Source organism: Phacochoerus africanus, chromosome 15, assembly GCF_016906955.1.
Source record: "Phacochoerus africanus isolate WHEZ1 chromosome 15, ROS_Pafr_v1, whole genome shotgun sequence".
In the NCBI taxonomy this organism is placed as follows: Eukaryota; Metazoa; Chordata; class Mammalia; order Artiodactyla; family Suidae; genus Phacochoerus; species Phacochoerus africanus.
Genome location: NC_062558.1, coordinates 38,543,922 through 38,566,961, shown reverse-complemented (window position 1 = coordinate 38,566,961; position 23,040 = coordinate 38,543,922). Strand labels below are relative to the sequence as shown.

At 55.4% G+C, this 23,040-nt stretch overlaps 1 protein-coding gene across 1 annotated transcript; it reads right to left on the bottom strand.

The window, feature by feature from the left end:
* Positions 1-6,539: 6,539 nt before the first annotated feature.
* Positions 6,540-15,891, bottom strand: LHX5 (LIM homeobox 5). Its single transcript, XM_047762027.1, has 5 exons — positions 15,170-15,891; positions 12,979-13,202; positions 12,017-12,294; positions 11,134-11,299; positions 6,540-7,372 (listed from the first exon to the last, which is right to left on the bottom strand). Exons 1-5 carry the CDS (start codon positions 15,340-15,342, stop codon positions 7,005-7,007), a joined length of 1,209 nt encoding a protein of 402 aa, XP_047617983.1. The 5' UTR covers positions 15,343-15,891; the 3' UTR covers positions 6,540-7,004.
* Positions 15,892-23,040: the final 7,149 nt, after the last annotated feature.

Sequence of the window (23,040 nt, the reverse complement as noted above, 5' to 3'; positions counted from 1 at the left end):
TTGTGCAACCATCTCCTCTGACCAGTTCGAGGGCATTTTTATCACCCCAAAAGGACAGTCTGTACCCATTAATAACCCCTCCCCATCCTCCTCTCCCCACAAGCCCTGCCATCACCAATCTGCTTTCTGTCTCTATGGATTTACTTATTCTGGACATTTCATATAGAAAGAATCAGACATGGGAGTTCCTACTGTGATTCAGTGGGTTCAGATTCTTACTGCAGCAGCTCATATCACTGTGGAGGCACGGGTTCAACCCCCAGCACAGTGCTTTGGGTTAAAGGATCTGGCATTGTCACAGCTGTTGTATAGGTCGAAGCTATGGCTCAGATTCAGTCCCTGGCCCAGGAACTTCCATACACAGTGGGTGCAGCAATTTAAAAAAAGAGAAACAGACACTATGTGGGGTTTCAGGAATGTCTTCCTTCATTTATCATCACATTTTCAAGGTTCACCTACATCTTAATATGTACCATGACTTCATTCCTTTTTATGGCTGAATACTATTCCAGGTAGGACAGTGCACATTTTCTCTTTTCATCCTTTGGTGATGCTTTTTTTGGGGGGGGGGGATGCATTTCTTTTAAACTGATTGCCTAATTATCCTTCCATCTGGCTTTGATCTCTTACTATATGGCAGATCCGTTCTCATCTTCATAGGCCCTATAATTTTCCATTAGACAATGTTGGTATCTTTAAGTATATTCTGGAAAGTAATAAATTGCATCTCTCTCCCAACTGGCTGTGAAGTGAGTCCTTGTCTTAGGAAATATTTGAAGCACCTCTCCAAAGAAGAAAACAGGATAATGACAATAGCTACAACATCCAATAAATGGCCATTGTTCTCATTTCCGTATTATTGTTATTTCATTCAGTGTTCATTTACTCAGTGACCTGCTCTGTGCCAGGCACTGGGCTTAGACTATGACATATGAAGTCTTATTTAACCCTTGCAATGACTCTCGAAGTTAGATCTTATTGTGCCCTTTTTATAGGTGGCACAGCTGAGACTCAGAGAGGTTGAGTGTCCCCAGTCAAGTCACACAGTCTCTGGTCTCAGGTTGCTCAAGCTTGGGGATGGGGACACAGACACGATGTGGGTTGAGGAGGAAGTAGATGGAGTGCTGTGGGTGCCCAGATGGGTGACACTGGTTTGGCCAGCTGCTTTCATGTCACTTGGTTTGACCATGGGAGTGGAGTTCCTGCTGCTTCTGAGCAAAGAGAATTTATACCATAAGGGTTTCCTCCAGTGAAAAGGGGATCATTGAGAATATAGGGGTGTTGCTAAGCTAATGTTGTAGAAACCAAATGTGCAACCCATTTTCTGGGGGGTGCACACTCTCTGGTTCTGAATTTCTGGGCTGGAGCCTGAGATTCTGTACTTCTATCCAGCTTCCAGGTGATGCTGCTGCTGGTCCACAGTTGGAATATCAAGGGTCTAGAAGATTCAGGAGTTCCCATGATGGCTCAGGGGAAACAAATCTGACTAGTATCCATGAGGTCACAGGTTCGATCCCTGGCCTTGCTCAGTGGGTTAGGGATCTGGCATTGCCATGAGCTGTGGTGTAGGTCACAGACGCGGCTCCGATCTGGTGTTGCTGTGGCTGTGGCGTGGGCTAGCAGCTATAGCTACGATTAGACCCCTAGCCTGGGAACCTCCATATGCTGCAGGTGCAGCCTTAAAAAGACAAAAATTGTGGATGCCTAGAAGATTCAGATCCCAACTCTGAACTGAGGTTGGTCTCTTGCCATCTCTGAACCTCAGTTTTTTTCCTTTTCTCTCTCTTTTTCTTTCTTTTGCTGCAACCACAGGGTGTGGAAATTCCTAGGCCAGGGATCGAACCCTCACCACAGCAGCAATCTGAGCCCCTGCAGTGACCATGCCAAATCCTTAACCTGTTGTGCCACAAGGGACATCCTCTGAACCTAAGTTTCTTTCCCTCATCCATGGTGGCATTGCCCTCCATCTGGAACATTCTCTGAGGTGTAAAAATAGTGTGGAGTTTTCACTTTCTGTGTGCTTGCCAGAAAGCCACCGGACACCTGCTAGGGCGAAAGGTTTCCTCCCAAAGCCCCCAGGAGCTCATGAACAGGTGCCAGGGATGGTCCGGGGCCCTGGCACAAAATGAAGGCAGAGGAGACCAGAGGCAGCTAGGCCCTGGAGAAGCAGCAGGAGAGGTTTCCGTTCATCACAGAAATGGCCCATTTGCAATGATCGGTTGCCCAGGTGTTAATAACGCTAATGGCATAGGAAGGGTAAACTCGGTCACTTGGCTGAACAGAAGAAATATGCAGAGAAGTGCTCGGGTTTCCATAAATCAGCCGTGTGCGGTGCTACGAGGGAGGCAGGACTTAAAATTCCGGTCAGGGGATGGGTATTCTCATAATCCGAGCTGGAGAGGTAATTTATTCTGTTTATATCTTTTTACTGCACGACAAGGCTTGGGAGCGGGAGCCCTCCACAGCCATTCTGCATTTTAAATATTAGTCCTAAGCACCGTGGGTCAGATCTCGTGCACGGGCTCTGTGGGGTGTTCTTTTCAGGGCAGGAAGACAGAGGTGGGGGGTGGGGGGAGCATGCGTGCCAGGGGCTGGAATATGTGGGGTTTCACCCTCCAGCGTTCACCAGAATTACAGCCTCGAGGCAGGGAGAGAGGGGACGTCTGCCTTTACCCAGAGCTGGAGGGCACAGCCAGGGGCTGGTTAACCTCTTTACCTCCACACCTCAGAGTATTTTTTTTCCCTCTCTCAGAGATCTTTTATTTTAAAATGATAATAAATACAGGTGATTGAGAGATAGAGGAGATGAACAGATACATTAATGCAGGAGGAAGGGGACGGGAAAGGGAGGGAGAGAGAAAGAAACAAGGGCAAAGCTGGAGAAGCCGGGAGTCCTCTGTCTTTTGACCTTGGCAATTTTCATGGTGCCCTTTGCGCTTCTGGCAGGTTTTGTTTAACCCTGGAAGGGGTTTTAAACCAAATCAGGTGAGGTTGCTCCAGTAAGAATTAGCATTCATTGGAGTTCCCTTTCTGGCACAGTGGTTTACGAATCTGACTAGGAACCATGAGGTTGCGGGTTTGATCTGCTACAGCTCTGATTAGACCCCTAGCCTGGGAACCTCCATATGCCACGGATGCGGCCCTGGAAAAGACAAAAAAAAAAAAAAAGAATTAGCATTCATTAGAGTCTTTCTTGAATCTCTTTTTACGGCAGCTAGAGCTTGTTCATTTCATTCATTCATTCATTCATGTAGTTGCTAGACACAGAATGAGGCCTCACCTGTGCCAGGCTCTGTCCTGGGTCCAGGGACAATGGGGGCTCGACAAGCAGAAGTTTTTTTTTTGTTTTTTTGTTTTTCTTTTTAGGGCCATTCTTGTGGGTTATGGAAATTCCCAGGCTAGGGGTCGAATTGGAGCTGAAGCTGATGGCCCAGCTGATGCAACTCAGGACCCAAGATGCAGCTCATGGCAACACCAGATCCTTAACCCACTGAGTGAGACCGGGGGTTCTAGTCGCGTTCGTAACCTGCTGAACCACAATGGGAACTCCAGCAAGCAGAATTTCTTGATTCAAATGTTGGCTGTGCTACTCCATGGCTGTGTAACCCCGGGGCAGCTCACTTTAATTCTTGGGCCTCAGTCTCCTCATTTATAAAATGGGGATAACAGTGCTTATCCTGAAGGGGCATTGTGAGGATCAGATTAGACTGAGGTGTGGTTGGGCACAGGTCTTGCAAATTTGGGAGCTGTCAGAAGCAATGACAAACATGAAGCATCTTGGGCACTGCGCCAGAGAACACTTCTAGCCAGAGCATCCTCCTCTGATCACACTTGGAGAAAATGATTGTGGGCATCTAGGGACAAATGTCCCTTCCCAACTCTTTCCCTTCTCCACACAGTCTTCCTCGGGAAGTGCCTCCCTAACTAAGCGCGCTGAAGACCATGACTGTGACATTGGCAGGGTCACTGCCACAGGGTGGGGTGGAAGTGGGATTTCTCCGTCCAGAGGCCCTGGGCCCAGCAGGCACTTGGGGAGTTGAAATGAGCTCATGTGGGTGGAGGCAGATTTTAGCTGATTTTGACAATGATCTCCCTCTCTCCCCTTGTCATCCTTCCACGAAGCTGGAGGGTGGGTGTGTGTGTGTGCACGCACCTTGCAGAGGACGGAGGCTAGGACTGAACCAAGACCTAGATTTCCTGAACTCTGGCCATGGTACCATTGCATCTCTCCAATGTGGACGAAATGGCATTGTGAGCCCATTTCACAGTGGAGCAAACCAGGGCTCATAGAAGTGATGCTGTGACCAGCCAGATAGTGTCCCAGACCCCAAGGCCTTTGTTCTGTCTTGTCCCCATCCTACTCCTAGGAGACCTCTGCTCCCAACCCTACTTACTCACCGAAACTCAGAGCCTGTAAGGAATTAGCCTTGAGTCTTGATCATGACCCCAGAGATCACATCCTTTCTGGAATCTGGTTTCTGGAGCTACCCTCTGAGATCTCAACGGAGCCACCCCAGGGTTATTAAAATATCTCCTGACACAAGCGTGGGGCTCTCCCACTCCTGGTTCTCCCGGACTCAAGTTGGGAGCACGCCAAGGACAAGTCTCCTCTCCGTGTCCATCTTGACTCTCACAATGAAAAGGGAAAAAAGATCTGCAATGAAATGCCTCAGCTACTTTACTTGAGATTCGGGGTGATTACCTTTTCTTTCCCTTTTGTCTATCTGAAATTTCTGGATTTCCCACAATGAGCAAGTAGCATTTGTCTGATAAAGTCAAAGGCTCTGGGAGTTCCTTGGGGACCTAGTGGTTAAGGATTCAGCATTGTCACTGCTGTGGCTCAGGTTCGATCCCTGGGTCAGGAACTTGTGCATGCAGGAGCAGCCAAAAAACAAAACAAACATGACAAATGCCCTATAAGAAAAGAAAAGGAAAAACCATGCCACCTCACACTATCCTTGTGATATCCACGTGAAAGAAGGGTGGATGTGTTGGGGGCATAGCCTGCGCCCCATTCTGTGGTGGTTCACTCCCTACCAGCTCCCAGGTCCCTCTCCCTTTCCTGCTGCTTCTCCCCCCACCCTAAGCTGGGGAGGGGGGGGAAGTCATCCAAAAGCATGTGCCTGTTCCATCTCTTTTTTGAAAGGGTGTGAAGGACTAGGAAGAGTGCCCTCCAATCCCCACTTTTGAAAGTAGGGAAACTGAGGCTGAGAGAGGGAGGGACTTGTTTTTGGGGAGTGGCCTCGGGTCCTTTAAATCTTACTGAGCGCTCCTTCCTCCGGGCAGGTTTACCTAACCACCCAGGCATGTACTGCATAAGAATTGCAGGGCAAACAAAGGTGCTTACCCCTGGGCTACTTCTGTCCTAAAATAGCCTTGCAGAAAACTAGCACCTGCCTACTGGCCTGTCTTTTGTTTGTTTGTTTGTTTTTGTTTGGGCCACCTAGAATTACATGCGAGCATGCATAATTAGGAGTGAAGCTAGAATTCTTCCCGGGGGACAAACACCTTGGCATCCATTCATCCGTCAATTATTCTGAAGGCCTACTATGTGCCCGGTGGGCTTGTGTTAGATTGGGGTGTTGCATAAGCACATGGAGATATTGTGCCAAGGGCAAAGTAGCTGTCAAAAAAAAAAAAAAAAAGGCAAGAAACTTCCTTTCCTGGGAATTGCCAAAAGAACCCCCCTGCTGGATGAGGAAAGGTTTTTGCACCTATTAAGTTTATTTTATGTCAGAAGCAAGAACCAGCAAAAAGAATAGTTTCATTCACTCTGAGTGACTGAAGACAGGGTGGAAAAAAAAAAGAAAAGAAAAGAAAAGAAAGAAAACCACACAGCATGGAGGGAAAAAAGAATTTTTTTATTAATTTTTCTTTTTAAAAAAGTTGATTTTTTTGTGTTTTTTTGTTTTTTATTTTTTTTAGGTAAACCTCTTTCTGCCTCCCCTCCCTCATTCTGCCCACCCTCCTCTTAAAAATATAAAAATGTCCAGCCCCAGATAACTAGAGTACAATAAATAAACAGTAAACACAAAAACATACTTTATTTGTTTCTTCTTTATACAAAATAAGGAAACTAGAAGCGTTCAACTTCCAAAAAAGTATAATACTGTACATCCTGACCGCCCAGCTTCCAGGCCCCGGGCACGGAGGGTGGTCTGTGGGCCAGAGCCTAGATATCTTGGCGCCTAGCCCAGGGGGAGAGCAGGGTGGGCGAGTGTTTCCGTCTGGCCTGGACCCCCGGCTTCAAAATAAATGTTAGAGGAAGGAAAATGTGGGGGTCTGGCCCTGGGCTGACAATGTCAGGACAGGCCCCCTTCCTAGAAAAGCTGGCCTTGATCCTCGAGATTGGTCACCAGGGGGCGCCAACGCGCAGGTGGCTCTGTCTTCCCAGTGACACCCCCATCCAAGCGTGTTTCTCACTCTCTTCATCTCTCTCTCTCTCTCTCTCTCTGGCACTCTCTCCATCTTCTCTCTAACTCATTTTCTCCCCTTTCCTCTCTTTCCCTTCAATCGCTCTCATTTTATTATTTTTTTTAAAGACAGGAAAGCAGAGTGAGAAATAAGATTACAAAATGCCACTCGGATTGCAGAGCCGGGGGAGAATAAACCGCCTCCGTCCCTTAGCCTCAACCCTGTCTTGGTCCACAGAGGTGGTGGGTGGGTTGGGGGGTCGGAGGAAGGCTAGAGCGTGCTGGAAATCTCTTGACCCTCCGGAGTATTCACTTTGGTCCCAAGAAATTGCTCGCTCAAGAAACTGAGCGCTGGCAGCCGGGGTCCCGGAGAGCTCGTGGGGTGGATGGAGATGGGGGGGCGGTCCCCCTCCGCGACCAGCCGAGGTGCAGCTGCGGGTTGAGTGCGGACCCAAGAGTGAGCCCCCGAGGGCGCCCTGCGCCTCATCCGCGTCGGGCGTTTTGGTTTGGGGAGGCTGCGTCCGGGGTGGGGGGCCGGCCGGGCGAGGGCCCCCAGAGCGGGGCTCGGGGGGGCGGCCCGGCCGGGCGGCCTTACCACACGGCGGCCTCGTTGAGCTCGGGGTTGGGGTGCGACAGGGGTCCGCTGTAGCCGCCAGTGCCGCTCATGGGGAAGGGTGGGCTGGGGCCGCTGCTGAACACCTCGCCGGGCATGGGATGCAGCGCGCCCGGCAGGCCAGGCTCGGGGCTCGGCGTGTCCGGGTGCGAGATCATGTCGGTGAACCTGGGGTTATCGGCGGCGTGCGGGCCGGCGAGCGGCGGCTCCAGCGCGCCCAGCGGCGTCGAGCCGGGCCCCGAGGCGGCCAGGAAGCTCGAGTCGGCCGGGGACTGCGCCTGCGACGGCGGACCGTGCGCGAAGAAGTCGTAGTTGCCTCCCGGAGCGTAGTAGTCGCCCTGGTAGTCTGCGGGAGGGGACGGGGCAGGAGAGGGGAGAGGTGAGAGATGGCGAGGTCGCTCAGGGACTCAAGGGACCCGGGGTGGGGGGTGGCGGACCCGGGGAGACGGAGGCCAGAGACGTGCGGACGCGGATGGGGCCAGCGGGCAGGGACGTTAATGGGAGACAGCGCAACACTGACTCGAGGGCGGAGGGAGACTCGCAGACACCACGGCGGAGGGAGGCCGGAGCGGGGGGCGGACGACTAGACGTGGCGCTCTTTCGGGGGTACAGACAACGAGAGAGACCGAAAGTCGAGCTACTCAGGGACGAGGAGGGACACACAGCCCGAGAGACTTCAAAGACACAGACTCCCTGACCCAGAGACGGAGAGGTGACAGCGGTGGCGGGAGGCACAGAGACCGCGACGATTCCACTCCCGTGTCTTAGAGTTGGTGAGAGATACACAGAGACCGAGAGACACTCAGACTACCAGATAGGGAGAGATCGGCAGGGGACGGGGTGGAAGGAGAGCGGAGAGGGGGTACAGCAGGGATCCCCCCGGGCTCAGGGTGGCCGAACCCACGGCTGAGACGACCCGGGGAGATCCGCGGTCTGTTGAGGCATTGGATAGTCTAGGACACGCAAAGAGAAAGAGATGAGACGGCTGTTCGGTTAGAGGCACAGGAAAAACGCGGCGAGAGACCCAGAATCCGGAAGGTCGGGAGAGACAGAGGCGCCCAGAGACCCGAGAGATAAGCCAGAGAGACGCGGGGACGGAGAGGCCGGGGAGAGGAGCAAGGGAGGGATACAAGGGCGGACGGAGACCAGAGAGCGCGAAATGGTTGAGACTAGGCAGTGACCCCGCCGAAGAGAAGCCGGGGACCGAGGGGCTGGCGAGTTGGGCCCCGGCTGCAGAAACCTGGGCGCGGAGGGCGCAAGGCGGTCTTGGCGCCCTCTCTGCCCCCTCTGCCCTGCCAACCTGGCGCGGTCCTTTGCCCCGCGTCCGACCTGGTGAATGTAGGGTTTCCGCTGCTTGCACCGGCCTCACCTGGCCTGCAGCAGAGAAAGCTGAGCCTCAGAGACTTGGGAGGGGCAGAATAGGGTTTGAGCACTCCCCGGCCACCTCTAGAGTTCCATAAGCCCCGGTTTAAGAGCTCAACCCTCCAGGGCTCACTCCGGTATGGGTTTGCCGGGACCCAAGGATTTGGAGCTTTTAGGCCTTTTGATAATTGATCCCTTTTGATAATCTAATAGTAGTTATGGGTCCACTCTCCAGAAAAGTGCACGAATGCGAATTTTGTCCACAAATTCAGGGAGCACAGGGGCTCCAGATTAGACGCCTGCCCATTCTCAACAAACTGCTTCTCCATCAACCTTGTGACTTCCTCCTAGAAACCCCTTCTCTAAGTCCTTCAGAACAGCCTCTCTCCCGGCAAGTGGGCCCCTGAAGGATTTGGGTGTGGAACCCCAAGAAAGGAGCACCGTGGCGCCCACACCCCTGACAATAACCCGCTTTGTAAGGCGGGAAAACCAGCGCGCCCCAAAGCCAGGGTCTTCTCTGCAAACCCACCGCCCCTGCTTGGTGTTGGGGTCTGTCACCAGGAGAGTCCTGGACGTTCCCTGCCGCCCGGCTTCCCTCTCCAAACCCTCCCTGACATTCATCCAAATGAAGGTGTCGGGATGCGGGCTTGGAGACGGTTTAGGCAACAGCTAAAACGGCCGCCAGTTACTTAAAAAACAAAACCAAAAACCAAAAACGCTCATTCCATTCTCCCCTTAAGTGAAGGAAAGGTTGGAAGCGGCGAATTTGGGGCCCCTAAGGGACGGCGATGGGGGACGGCCACGGCCCGTAGCGAGCCGGCTAGCCAGCAAGAGCCTCGGCCCCCGCGCGGAGCGCGCCGCCTCCGCCCATATGGCGGCCGGGCCGGAGGTAATTGGAACAAACGCCGTCTGAAAAGGGCACAAAAGCCGCAGCTGGGGCTTTGTCCGCGCTCCCACGGGGAGCCGCCGGCCCCGCCGCCCGGCCCCTTTCTCGTCCGCTGCCGGCCGCCGCCGCCGGATCTCCCAGCGAGGATTAGGCGGGGCTGCCTCGCTGGGGCTGGGGGGTCCCGTCCCCCCATTCCGGGGAAAGAGGGGCCTGCGTGTCCAGGCCCCCACCCCATCCATCAGACTTGTGGGTAGAGGAGGCAGCGGGATGGGTGGGGGCACACTGGTCCTGGGGGAAACCTTGGTTAATTACCCAGGCGGGGAAAATTTCCCGAATGGTACCGCCCCACCAACCTCCCTGCGCAGGGCAGAGATTTCGTGCAGAAGGAGGCAAAGACAGGTGGACAGAGTAGGTGAGTGGAGACCCTAGGAGAGGTCCACCATCCAGAACTGCTCTGGACGTCTGCAGCCCCCTAACCTGGGCCTGGCCATCTCAGTCTCCCCCCAAAGCACCTCAAAGCATTTCATCCACAATTTCCTGGAGCCTGGGCCAGACTGAAAATCTAAACTCCCAGGCCTGGGGATGTACCAAAGCTGGTTGTAGGGTTCTCTTATTTTTCCTTTCTGGGTCTGCCTGGGCACCCTGCTGCCGATCATCCCCTCCACATGGCCACCCAGCCCAGCCGACTTTTCTAAGAGAAGCTGCCTCTTCCCAAACTAGGTTCCTCACCCCTGTTCCCCTCTCCCAGGCCGTGTGGCACTGACCCGTTTGGAGCACAGAGCCCTCTCAGAGAGGGCTCCCCAAATTCAGAGGCTCAAGAATAGAAGGGGAAGGTGCCTTCCTTGAGCCCACAAGTCTGGATTGTGCAGGACATGGAGTCACTGTAGCAGTGCCCCAGAACAACTACAACTCAAAACAAACAAACAAACCCGAGGTGGAGGAGTCTGGAGAGGCGGCTGAGTAACGGTGAGATTAACAGGGTGGGGAGAAGGGATGAGAGAGGGAGGAAGGGAAGGGGTGACCACGCGGAGAGTTCACCCAGGCTTGAGCCTCATAACACCAACCGTGGAATTCCTCCCTGCAAAGTGGGCTCCTGGCCCCCTGCAGCCCCAAAGCCAAAGAGTGGATAACTGGGTTGGCTCAATCCTTGCCACCTCAGCCCTGATGAACCCTCTGTGCTTGGAGCTGGAGGGTGGGCAGGAGTTCTAATCAAGAGCAACTGCCGGCATCATCGGGGCTAACAGGGCCAGATGCAGAACAGGAGATGCTGACTAAAAGATAACAAGGGGTAACCCCAGATAAATCCTGACCCCTCCATCTGGACTTCTGGTGCTGCTCTCCAGTGCCTGCTTTCCTGCCGGTGCCAGATAAGCCAGGCTGTGGGCAAGGGCAGCAGAAGGCTGGGTGTCAGGTTGGGACGGGGATGCATGGGAGTGCCTGACTTGGCAGTGATGCCTGAGTGTCATCATATCTGTCAGTGTATCTAGAGGGTGGGGTATACCTCTGCTGGCTGTGTGTGACTGTGTGTCTAGATGTGTGTCCTCATGGACTCTGAACTCACCCATGCTGTGTCCTGCATGGGTGAGTGTGTCACTGCTGGTCTCCTGTTTAACTGTGGGTACCACTGTATGTGGGTGAGTGAACCCATGTGTCTGATTTTATGTCCAGGAGGCATCTGTGGTTGGTGCGCCTGTGCTGGTGCGCGTTTGTTAAGGTGTGTTGATGATCGTGCACGTCCTGCGCGGGTAGAAGGGAGGGAGGGGTCCCAGGGCAGCCGAGATCCAGGCATCCGGCCCTGCGACCTCAAGGAATATAAATCTAGCTGTAGCACTCCGCGTCCAAGGTGGGGGGGTGCTTACCTCCGTAGTAGGTGTACGGAGTAGACCCCAACATCTCAGACTCGTCCAAGCGGCCGCCCAGCGGACGCATGCGCCTCGGACTCCGGAAGAAGGCGTGTCTCCGGGCGCCCAGTGCGCTCAGCTGTTTCATCCGGCGTTCTTTGGACCTTCGGTTCTGGAACCACACCTGGGACAGAGGAGGGGGCTGTGAGCTCTGCTCCGGGTGCCCTTCTTTCCCTGCCTGGACCGCCCCCGCTGGGTCCTAGCGCCTCCTTCGCACCAAGGCTGCCCTGAGCCGGGGGCCGGGTGGGATTAGGCCAGAAGGGGTGGAGAGGGGCCTCGGCGAACCAGCCAAGGGTGAAGGATTTCGCGGACCCGTGGGGGCGACTCATAAAGACTTGGGCTTCCTGGTTCTTGGCCCGTCCTCGGCCTGACGACTTTATAAAGGCCTCCCGCCTGGCACGGCTCTGATCTCGCTCCCCTCGACTCCCCAGCCGGGCTCCGGCTGTCTGTCTGCCCAAGCATCCGCGCAGGGAGGGAGCACGTGAACTGTCCGTCGCTTCTTTCTCTGCTCAAAGGATGGGAGGAAGGGAAAGGTCCTGTACTCCAGAGAGGCTTAAAACCCTCCTGGAAAAGGGGCGGGGGTGGGATTCAAAGAGGTGGAGTGACCCGCCCCGGGTGACACCGCCAGGAAGACAGCAGGGCTAGGCTCAGTCTTTTGCCTAGGAGTTCGAGCAGCTGGCCCCGCCTCGGGCGCACCGTCTGCCCCTAGACCCGAACTCGGCGCGCTCTTAGCCAAGGAGGCTGGGTGGGAGGCGCCTCCGAGCTTCCCCGCTCGCGGACGCAGCGGAGCTGGGGAGAGGTGACCCGGTGTCGGCCGCACCGCACCCGGCCCTCACCGCACCTGGATGACGCGCATGTTGAGGCCAGTCTCCTGAGCCAGCTGCTCGCGGATGTGGCGCGTGGGCTTGGGCGTGGCGGCGAAGGCAGCCTTGAGCGTCTCCAGCTGCTTGGCTTTGATGGTGGTGCGCGGGCCGCGCCGCTTCGTGCCCGAATTCTGCTCCTCGTTCTCGTTGTTGGCCGTCTCCTTGTCCGACGACGTCGAGTTGTCCGTCTCCTTGGGGTCGTCCTGGAGTGGGTCCTGGAGGTCCGGGGACAAACTGCGGTCCGTACAGGATGACACTGCGAGGGGGGGGCGGGCGGAGCGGGAAGGGGACAGGGCGTCAGCGGAGGCCTGGAGACCTCTCCAATCGGGTAGCCGGGTCCTGCCGGCCCAGGCCACCACCAACCGCGCGGGGCTCCCTCCCAAACGCTGCGACGGCCCCTCCCCCCAGGGGCCCGGCTCCCGCCCACTCCCTCCAGGCGGGGCTGGGCCTTTGGAGGGGCCCTTCTCAAGCTTCTCACCACTTTTCAGCTATTGCTTGGGAAAGGGGGCGGCGGGGGGCGGGAAGACTCTCTGGAGGGCCCGGCCTCCTAGGAGAGGGGATGGGAAGAGGGTACAGTGCCCTCTGGGCCTGGGATCTTCCTCTCCCTCCGCTCCTTCCTCCAGACCCCAATTGGCGGCTTCCCAGTGCAGCTAAAAATTACCAGGAACTGAGAAGACTAAGAAAGGGGCAACTGTGCGATTCCAAGTGGGCAGAGGAGGGCAAATTTGAAAAGGCTCTTGGACTGGAGGAGGACAGTGTGGGCATCCTGAAAGGCTGGCTCCGAACTCTGACTGTCTTCCCTAGCCCCTTGGTGGGCCTTCACCCACCCTGAGGGAGTGGAGAGCTCTGAGCCGGGACCACAAGCACTCCTGGGGCAAAGTAGGGCTGGACTGAACAGGAGGGTGCCGGACCCGGGCTGGGGCGGGGCGGGGCCTCCTACCTGAGTTGAGGCTGCCCTCCTTGAGGCTGGATGAGCTCAGGTAGTCGTCCTTGCACACAAACTTGTTCTCGTCGATGACATAGAGCTCCTCGCCCGTGGACAGCTGCTTGTTGCAGACCATGCAGGTGAAGCAGTTGAGGTGGAAGACTTTGCTTCGGGCCTTGCGCACCAGGTCGCTGGGTGAGATGCCCTGCGCGCAGCCTGCACACTTAGTGCCAAAGCGCCTGCGGACGCAACACAGCCTGTCACCCCGGCCAGTGCACTGTCTCATCCTCTCGAACCCCTGACCTCTTCCCGCCCTGCCCGGTCTTAGCTTCTGAGAAGCCTCCATGTCCACCTCTGTCAAATGAGATCCCAATCCTGTCCTCCCAGAGTGTAAGATGTTCGACAAATACCCAGAGCTGTACCCTGGCCTGGGGACTGTCATGTCTTGGTCAGGTGTATTTGCACTCTGCCAGCTTCCAGCAATGGGTGCAGCCTTCAGCCAAGCAGAGGGCTCAGATCACCCCAAGTTGCACCTCTCCCCCACCCCATATCCCTACCAGATTTTGCCTGGGCTGCTCCAGACAAACACTGTGCTTGGGGCGGTGAAGTATTTTTAAGCCAGGCAGGCTGGGTTCTGACCACTTCTCCACTTTGCCTCCTTGATCTTTTACTGGGGTCAGGTTGGGCCAATCAGCCAGGCTGGCAGGTGGTAGCCATGGGGCAGAAGAGCTGAATGGGAAGGAGGGAACCTTCCACTGATTCCCGGCACCACCAGCACCGGAGACTTTCCAGTCTCACTGGAGCGAGTCAGGAGCCTATGGGTTCTGGAGGGCAGGGACTGAGTCTCCAGCTTCCCAGATCTCAGGCCCAAGCAGGCCTTGGGAGAATGTGACCTGAAGATCATCCTAAACCTGCATGGCCAGAACACTGGGGTCTCTCCAATGCCCCTTCTCCTGTGTTCCTCATCTAAACCCTTTTCTTTCTTCCCTGAGTGTTGGCAGAAGGTGGCCTCCCCCAAAATGGATGGTGCAGATCCACACTGGGAGGGATGAGGTGCAGGTAGATGTGGAGGGTGAGGGCCCACATCCAGGACTTTGGGACCCCACGTCTACTCACACCCATGTCTCTAAACTGTGAGAATTTGGGTGACATTGATGTAGTGAGGGCATTACAAGCCATAAGTCACTTTTGGCCTTATCCGGCAGTGTAATTGGCCATATGCACCTTATCAAAAATCATTAGGTGCTTTGCAAGCACCACCACATTAGGGCCTGGGGCCTCTGGGGCTGGGGAGTTTACATGGCAAAAGGCGCATCTGACATTTTCCTCCTATTCAGATTCCCCAGTGCCTACCTGTGAGGCCAGGAGCGGCCTTTCTCCATGGTGTTAATCACGCCCCCCTTTCCTCTGCACCCAGAATTCACACTCACAAAGCCGGCTCTGGGCGCCCCGGGGAAGCAGGCAGGGCTGAGCTGCCCCAAACCCCACAGCCTTCCAGGCCAACCCCCAGCATTTCTTAGCTGGGGAAACTGAGGCCCAGAGATGCAATCTGCTCTGACCTGCCTGAGGGTCCCTGTGGGCAGCAAGGGGAGGTGACACAACCCAGACTGGACTGGGGAGGTCCAATTCCAGTTTTGATTTCCATTTGTACTTTCAACAGGGGAGAAAAGGTTTAAAGAGATGGGGCACAGGGGAGCAGAAGATCCCCTCCCCATCACCAGAGGAGACCCCTTTCATGCTGAGCTTTCCTTGGAGCTGGGAAGTTTCTGTTTGTCCAGGAGGGTTCTGGGGTCCTCGCCTGCCAGGGGGCCAGCCTCTGGACTCTCATACTCTGTCTGGTAGGAGAAGCCCCCAGCTGTCCCTAACTTTGCAAAAACCCTTCCTCTCTCAGAATCAGGCTGGAAGCTTCCACCCTGGGGTGTCCTCGGCTCTACAGCAGGGCAGCAAGTTTGTCAGGCTTCCTCCCCCTGCCCCACCACCGCTCCAAACCAGCCTAGAAAAGCCAGAGAGAAGCAGCCAAGTAGCGTTCTCACTCCGCCTGGAAGCAAGTCTTTCCTGTACTGAGGACAGGAGGAGAGCAGTGGGCTCCCCGGCTCCCCATTGAAGCTGGCAAAGCTGAGGAGCCTGGGACGGGTTTCGTGGTCTCGCCTTCCCCGGCGCCCCAACGGAGCGCGCGCGCGGGCAGCAGGGCGGCGCGGCCTCTTACCTGAAGAAGTCATTTTTGCAGTAGAGCTTGCCCTCGCGCGAGAAGCACTTCTCCGAGAGGTTGGTCTTACACTCGCAGCACTGAACGCATTTGATGTGCCACGCTCGATCCAGTACGTTCAGCAGAAAGCGGTCGAGGATGGGCCGCTCGCAACCGGCACAGTGCACCATCATAGCCCCGCACCCCGGCGGCTCGGGCCGCCTTGCCCTCCCTTTGGGCCCCCGGCCCTCGGGCCCCCCCGGCCCGCCGCTGCTCTCCGCCTCTTCTCTCGGCTGCCGCCGGGCGAGTCCGGTCCGAACCAAGACTCAGCCGGTCAAGTCCTTGGATGGTCGCTGGCCTGGCGCTGTGCTGCCCGGAGTAGGGTGGAGAGAGGTGGCGTTCACGGCTTCATGCCCCGGGCCGCGCGCCCCAGTGTATCTCGGGTGGCTGCTGGCCTCCGCGCTGCCGAGCGGCTTTCCCCGGTGGCGGAGGCGCCGGCACTTTCCCCCACTTTCAAGCAGTCCCGATCCTCATCTTTGTCTGGCCGCCGCCTAATTCGCGCATCCTTATTCAGATTTGGTGACGTGGCGCAGCACGTAGGGGGCCCGGTGGCCAATGGGCGCGCGGTGGCCATGGCAACCTCTTAAATTTATAGCATATCTAAATTGGCTACAGCGTTGCGGTCCGGACAGAGCAAAAAAAACAAGGCATCAGTATTGTTGAGTATTAGCTTGTACCTGGTTCGGAGACTAAGTAAGTATTTACCTTCCAGTTTGGGGCTGGGGGCTGGGGGCTGCGCGATCTGAAAACTGGATCTCTCTTCTCTTCCCTCACAAATATTGGAGGGCCCAAGTTCCAAGGCCTAGTGGAAGGGGAGGGACCCGTATCCCCTTTTCCATCCCCGGAACTTGCAGAAGTTGCCCGTGGCCGGCATCGTGCCGTCTGCCTCCTCTCCAGCCCAGTCTGCTGTTTTTGACTCTCTTATCCGAGCACCCTTTGGCTCTGCGCCCTGGAGCTGTGACAGTGAGGTTCTGGGGGCTCCCCTGAGTTGGCCCGGCTTCTTTTGTGATATGTGAGGCTGGGGCCCAGCCGGGCCTTTCTTATGAAGAGAGAGAGAGCGCAAGAAAGCACCCCCCCCAACCCCGCCCCGCGATGCCTGGGTATCTCGGGTGTTTCTCCTTGCGAAGGCCCAGGCTCAGGCTGAGGGTTTGTCCTCTGGCTGGGTCCGAGATCACTGGAGTTTCAGGCCAGAACTCGATGGCCTTGGGGGCTCCGGGAAGATGTGGGGAGGGGGAGATCCAGGGCGCACGAATCTTCCCGAAACCAACTAAGAAGTGACGTTCACCTTGTCTCTGCCTTCCTCGACCGCACTTTCTAGATCCTGGGTCAGCCAGTCGGCCGCTGCGGTGAGTAGGTGGTGAGGCCAAGGAGGGATGCTGGAGTTGGTGTGGGCGCTGTTTGCTAGGGCCAGGCTTCTGAGTTGTGTGTGCAAGTTTGATCCTTCATAGGAGGCAGGAAGAGCCGTTTCTCGAGGCTCTGAGGGTGTGGGGGATGTCCCAGGGCTGTGTAGGGGGGAGTATGAATCTGGTGGGGGGAAGGAGAGGGCCATCTCAAGGGGCCAACCCGGCAACTCTGACCCGGGTGCTCTAAGTTAGGGAGGTGGGTGGGCAAGGTGGGGTTTTTTCCTTCCTGCTCTAGGAAAGAGGGCTGATGGGGTTTGTAGGTCCTGGGCCCAAGGGCTGGGAGGCAGAGGAGTGTGTGTGTGTGTGTGTTCTCCAAGACTTGGTGGTGTGTGTGTATTTGGGTGCATCTGCTGGTTTGTTAGTATATACCTGCTGTTGGAGAATCATGTTGTTGCCTCTGTTTACAGTTACTCAGGTATTAATCATATGTATACATTTTGGCATGTGTATTTTTTGTATGTTTATATCTGTGGATAATTCTGCTAATGTTTGTGCACATTAGTCCATGTGCTCCCATTTTTATTGATCAGTGTGTATTTGTGTTTACGTACTTGCAGCCACACGATTGTGATAGGGTTTACTTGCAGGAGTGTGCAGGTAAGATTATTTGTATAGGTGTGTGCTCACACTGATGTGAAAGTGGACTTTAAAAAATCTGAATTGTGTGTTTGCGTGCAAGTGAGTGTACGTGTATGTAACTGAGCTGGGCTGGGTGTGTGTGTGAGTGTGGAATTTTGTGGAACCATGTTTGTAGGGCAGTTTTGCTGTGTGTGTGTGTGTATGTCTGCAAGTATATTTCTATGAATTGCAGTATTTTTTGTTTATGTGACTCCTATAGTTTTCTTGGGGGCGGGAGGAGGGGTATGATTGTGTGTGTACTTCTGGCAGTGCTTGCCTTTGCGGATTTGAAGGGAGGCAGGATTTGTGGATGCCGGTATTGGGGCAGTTGGTGGAACCACTGAGATGCTTGTTTCTCCTCCCCCCTCCCCCCAGTTCTTGTCCTCATAGTCCGAGGTCTCTACAGGAAGTGATCGGGCTGTGGACAGAGAGTTGACAGGTGCTGGTCACTGGGTGGTGCATTGACCCACAAGCTGGGCTTCTGAAAAGGAGTCCCCAAACTGGGCAGCTTCCACTATTACTTCTTCCTCCAGCTTGCCAAGCAAGGGACCTATGTCTACACTGCTTAGAGATGTGGCTGGTTGGAGCCAGGTTCAGCCAGGAGCAAGCAGGCTGGATCTCCTGGCCAGGAGAGCTCCAGGAGCCCCAAGTGAAATTGTAGCTTCTGGCAGCACCTGGTTTCGGAGCATGAAGGGTCCTTCCTTGCACTCCAGCAGGACAGGGACAGAACAAAACAAGGACTCACCTTTTTTCCTCCTCCTTGCTGAGAGGAACGAGGCATCCAGGCTCCAGGTGGAGGTGAATAGCACTGACTACTTGGTCTTTGTCTCACTGGGGTTTTTCTCTCTCTCCTGAGCTCCCTCCATGCAGTTTCCTTTCTGTCTGTTTCTTCCGTTTAGCCTCTGTTCTCTTTCTGTTTCCCTTTCCTTCTGTTTCCCCATCACTTTCTTTCTTGATTTCTCTGTTTTTATTTCCCTGCCTCTGCCTCTCTGCTGGGCATCCAAATCCAGCATCTGGCTTAAAGCTGTGAAGAAGGCTTCTCCTAGTGCACCCTGCAGATTTTCGGGTGCATGTGGAACTCCCAAACAGTCATTAAAAGCCCCCCATCTAGATGAATGTCTTCTTCCCTGCTCTGGAATAGGTGCACTGGGCTCGCCCTCCCCTCCCCACAATGGGTACCTCAAGAGCCAGTTCTGCTGTGTCTTTCCAGCCTCAGTTCTGCCCACTGTGTTGGCTGTTGGATGCCTGTGTTCCAGGCTCCATCTAGGACATATCCACCCACCCTCACCTCCTGGATGTGCTTAAATGGCAACGTGCAGTCTGGCCCCAGTGGCTGCCATGCCAGGCCAGGGAGGTGGAGGAACATGGGCAGAGTCTCAGAACGCAGCCCTAGGTCCCCCCAGAGCCTGGATGTGGTGAGTCACCCGAAGCTGGCTGCCCAGTGGCAGGAGATGAAGGCTCCACTTCCAGAAGCCCTGGCCTGGCCTTCTGCCTCTTGTAGCTGAGTTTACCCATCCTGTCCAGGTCACAGCCCCTTGGAATCACCCTGGGAGCCTCAGCACAGCCCACCCTCAATCCAGAACCCCCTCACTCCAGCTCAGCCTCAGGGATCATGCTTGGCCTTCACCAGCCCTCCACCTTCCAGGGCACACATTCTCCGAAGGGGAAAAAACAAAAACAAAAAACAAAAAAACAAAAAACACGCCAGCCGACCAACCATTAGACGAATTATCCCGCCCTAACAGCGCTAACAGATGGCGACCAGGCAGCGAAATCCCCTCCTATATGTAACTAATAAACCGCTTGTGTCTTAACAGGGTAATGCATGGAGACGCAATGTCACTTATACAAGATGTTGATGGAATTTACCATATAAAAATCTTCCTCCTAGAGTAAAGAGTATCAACATTACAACTCGACAGACGGCGGCGGGATAAGTAAAACAGACAAAAGACAAACAAGATAATAATCTGTTTCCAATCACTTAAGCCCTGTAGAGTTAGTAATATGCGGTTTGCATATTCCCCCTTGAGTTCGGTAATTAATTACCGGCGAGGAGGCATGCACCCGCCCGGGGTGGGAGTTTCGAGGCGCCCTGAGCTGGGGATAGAAAGGCGCCTTTTCCGACTTCTCCAGCCCCGGGACGTGGTGGCAGCGGCCAGAATGGGGACTCTTCCGGGCTTTTGGAGTTGACCTTCCCGCAGCTTGTAGAGCGCCACCCAACTCCACCGGAAACTCTCCAGCCTAGGGGGATTCTGCAGCCAAGCAGAAACGGGGGCTTTTCGGGCCGCCAGATCCCTTTGAAGGCATCCCCGCCCACCCCCCCCTGAATGGACAGGAGTGGTCTGCTTTCTTGGGGAAATCCGCGCGCTGGGGGAACGCGGGAGGCGCGCCCTTCGTCCTCTTATCCTCGTTGTCTCTTGGGCGTCTCAGCTTGTCCTCTCTCCACTTCCATCATTACCGCCCCCACCCAACACGCACACACCCCCGCACACACACCCGGAGCCAGCGCGGCTTTAACATTAAACAAACGCAGCGAGCGCCTCCGAGCTGCGCTCTCGGCCGGGTCTGCGCGGCGGCGGCGTTACAAATTGTAAATTTAAATTGCTCGCCGGATTCATTACCTCCCCTCTTTGATTTCAGCCAGCCGTGAAAAATTATACTGGTGTACCACTGAGAAACTGTTTTGCCGCAAAGAGCCCGCGCCTAATCACTGGCTTTCTCCCTCCGACAAAAGTGTAATTATTTTGTTTGGGGTGTAAATATAGGCCGCGCTGCGCACACACACTCAGCGTCCCGCCGCGCCGCCGCGCACTGCCCGCCGCCGCTAGGAATCGGCCCCCGAGTAGGAGCGGGCGTAGAAGCTGGGCCCTGCCTCCCGGAGGCCAGAGAAGAACCGCTGGTTTGACGCTGGGGCTAGACCCAGGTTGTCGAGCCGACAGGTCCAGTCCCCAGTCCCTGCCCTCGGGAGTTCGGGTTACCCTGATGATCCGGACCGTGTGCACTCTGGCTGTCCTGGGTGTATGTCCGCCGGGGGCGATGCGTGGGTCAAGGCGCGGACTCAGGGCTAGCCACCCCCGTAGGGATGCTGAAGGGGTGGTGGGGAATGGGAGTAGGGTGGGGGTGGATAAGCGTTCTGGGATCCGCTTGGGCAGCTCCGAGTCCAGGCTGGGAGGGTGTTCAGGCCTAGGCATACCCAAGAGGGCAGGGCATAGTCTGAACCCTGTAAGGCAGGGGCGGCATAACCGGTGTGCCCCCTCGCGCTCTGCCGTGGACGGCTTGGTTTCCAGAACATCTCTGCGGGGCGCAGGGCCTTTCTGTCAGTTGAATCGCGCACGGCTTAATTAACGGTCTCGTTAACTGGGCAGGCCCAACCCTGGAACATTTAATCAAAAAAGCAGGGAGTCCCTCCTTTCCCTCTCTCCCGCCCTTCCTCCCTTCCTTCCTTCCTTATTTCCTTCATCTATTTGTCCATCTATCAACAACGGCAAAGCTTGTCCCTTCCCTAAGCATCCTCTCCCAGTGCTCTGGAGCGGGGCTCGGAGTCCTCAGTCCAATATTTGGGGCAGGATTTTAAGGGACTTGTGGGATCTGAGCCAGGGCAGGAGTTGGGCAACACTGTTAAGTCCAGTGGATTTGAGATAAACATTGGGGCCAGAAGGCTGTGGTCAGCTTGATGAGGGTGATAGAAGTCTGCTGAGGAGCCTACGAGCCACCAGCTCTGGCCGGGCATCTCTGGGAGGGAGCAGATTGGAGGGCAGTGGCTGATCACGCTGGGCTGTTTGAGGGAATCCAGCCCCAAATGAACGCGGGCGCGTGTGAGCGCTGGCCAGATTAGAGACCCCGCTGGTTGGGGCCAGGGCAGGGTGGAGCATGAAGTCCCCTTTCTCCTTCCTACAAGCTCCCCTCCTGGAATGCATCACTCAGAGGCTCCACTATCAGGCTGCCCTGCCAGCTCCTGCAGGTTATAGCAAGCTCTTCAGTGCTGCAACCCAGGCCCAAACTAGGCATCAGTTGCAGGGAGGAGCTGATCCCTGGGGGTGGTTAGAGAGGGGCCTGGGGAGGACAGAAAGAAAGGTGGAAGCCAGTCCTCCAACTTGTGAGGGAAATGCTGATGCTTTGTTCAGAGAGGGAAAACCCCATACTTAGTGCAGAGCTGGGGGCTGCCCCACCAACTGCTCAGTGAGGTGAAGCGCAGGTCCCAGGTGGCCAGGCTATTCTAGGGTTTGAGCCGAGAGCCGCTGGCACCCTCCTCATTCTCAGTGTAGCCTGGAGCCTGGACCCGGCGCTTTCGTGTCTGGGAGCAGGTTGTGCTGAGGATAGGGACTCTGGTCATGGTCCCTGGTCCCTCTACCCCCACTGAGGTATCTGACGATGGAGAACATCTGCAGGGCTTGGGGAGTGGTTTCTAAGAAGATGCTTGCTACCCGGCTCCATTTCTGGAGCCTTAACCTCCAAATTAAGGCTCCCGAAGACTTTCTAATGATCCTCCCTCAAACTAGCTAGTCTGAGTTTGAGTCTGTATCTTGCTTCCTCTTTCTTTTATCTTGGTCTTTTTTGTGGTCTCAATAGCATTTCTCTCTCTCGTTCTCTCTCTCTCTCTCTCCCCCCATCTCTCCTCCTCCTTCTCCTCCCCTTTCTCTCCCACCTCTTCTCTCCGCCCCTTCCTATCCCACCTCCTTTTTGTTAGCCTAATATGGGTTCCTTTAGAATTCGCCTGACTTTGGCAGCCCGTGCTGTGTGTGTGTGTGTGTGTGTGCGTGTGTGTGTGTTTGCATGCGCGCGCGCGTGTGTATTTCTAGGCTGCTAATGATTGTGTGTTGATAGAGTAATGCAGTGGCCTCATTAGCCTTTGTTTAGAAGGTGTTAAAAGGGAAATCTGCATCGGAAAGCCGCGGTTTACACCGCAGCCTGGCTGAACAACGCCCCGGAGCCGGCTGGGAGGTGGGGGGGCCCGCCCGCCGCCCGCCGCCGCGGACCCCGGGAGGGGGGAGGGGCCCAGGGAAGGCGACCCCCAGCACCTCCTCCCAAGGCGAGTTTGTTTACCCTGCTGCGCGCCCCTCTCCTCCGCAGGGACCACAGCGGGGATCGCGCTTTCTCTGAAACTCTTTTGAGCTGCCCAACAGTGCGAGGTGGCCTTTCTCCTCCAGATTTCTTGGGGGAAGAGGAGGGGAAGGGCAGAATGCTGCTTCGAAAAAAAAAAAAAATCCGGGATTTTTTTTTTTTTTTGAGAGGGGGTGGTGAGAGGTCTTATTTTGGAGGAGACGACCATTCAGTTCGCCACGGCTCAGCTGGGCTCCGGGTCTTTGGCTGGTTGGTTTTTGGTGATATCCTCACACCCTGGACCCAGGTGTGGGGACCCTAAGCTCGCGAAGGTCTGCAAGAGTCCTCGTTCTTTCCTGCCAACAAATTCGCAGACGGCCAGAGGAAGAGTCTTCCTTGCACGGTTGGTTAGGCTCATTCCTACACTTCCCCAGGCTACCCCTTTCCAGGACTCCACTTGGGGAATGAATTGGAGAGGAAAAAACAAAAACAAACAAAAAACATCGAAGCTTGTTTGACTTTTCTGAAGCTTGGTGGAAGCGCACAAATTTATCGACCCTGGGCTAGTGGTGTGTGTGTGTGTGTGTGTGTGTGTGCATATAGGATTTGGAGAATGACCCTCATAAGCCGGCATTTCCCACTCCCTCGGGGGAGCAAGGTTTCAGGCAGAGGAGAATGTGAGAAGAAATTCTTTTTATCCTGGATCCTACGAAAGGACCCAGAAAGAAAATATTTTGAGCAGCCTCTCTGGGTGAAGCTTGCCGAACT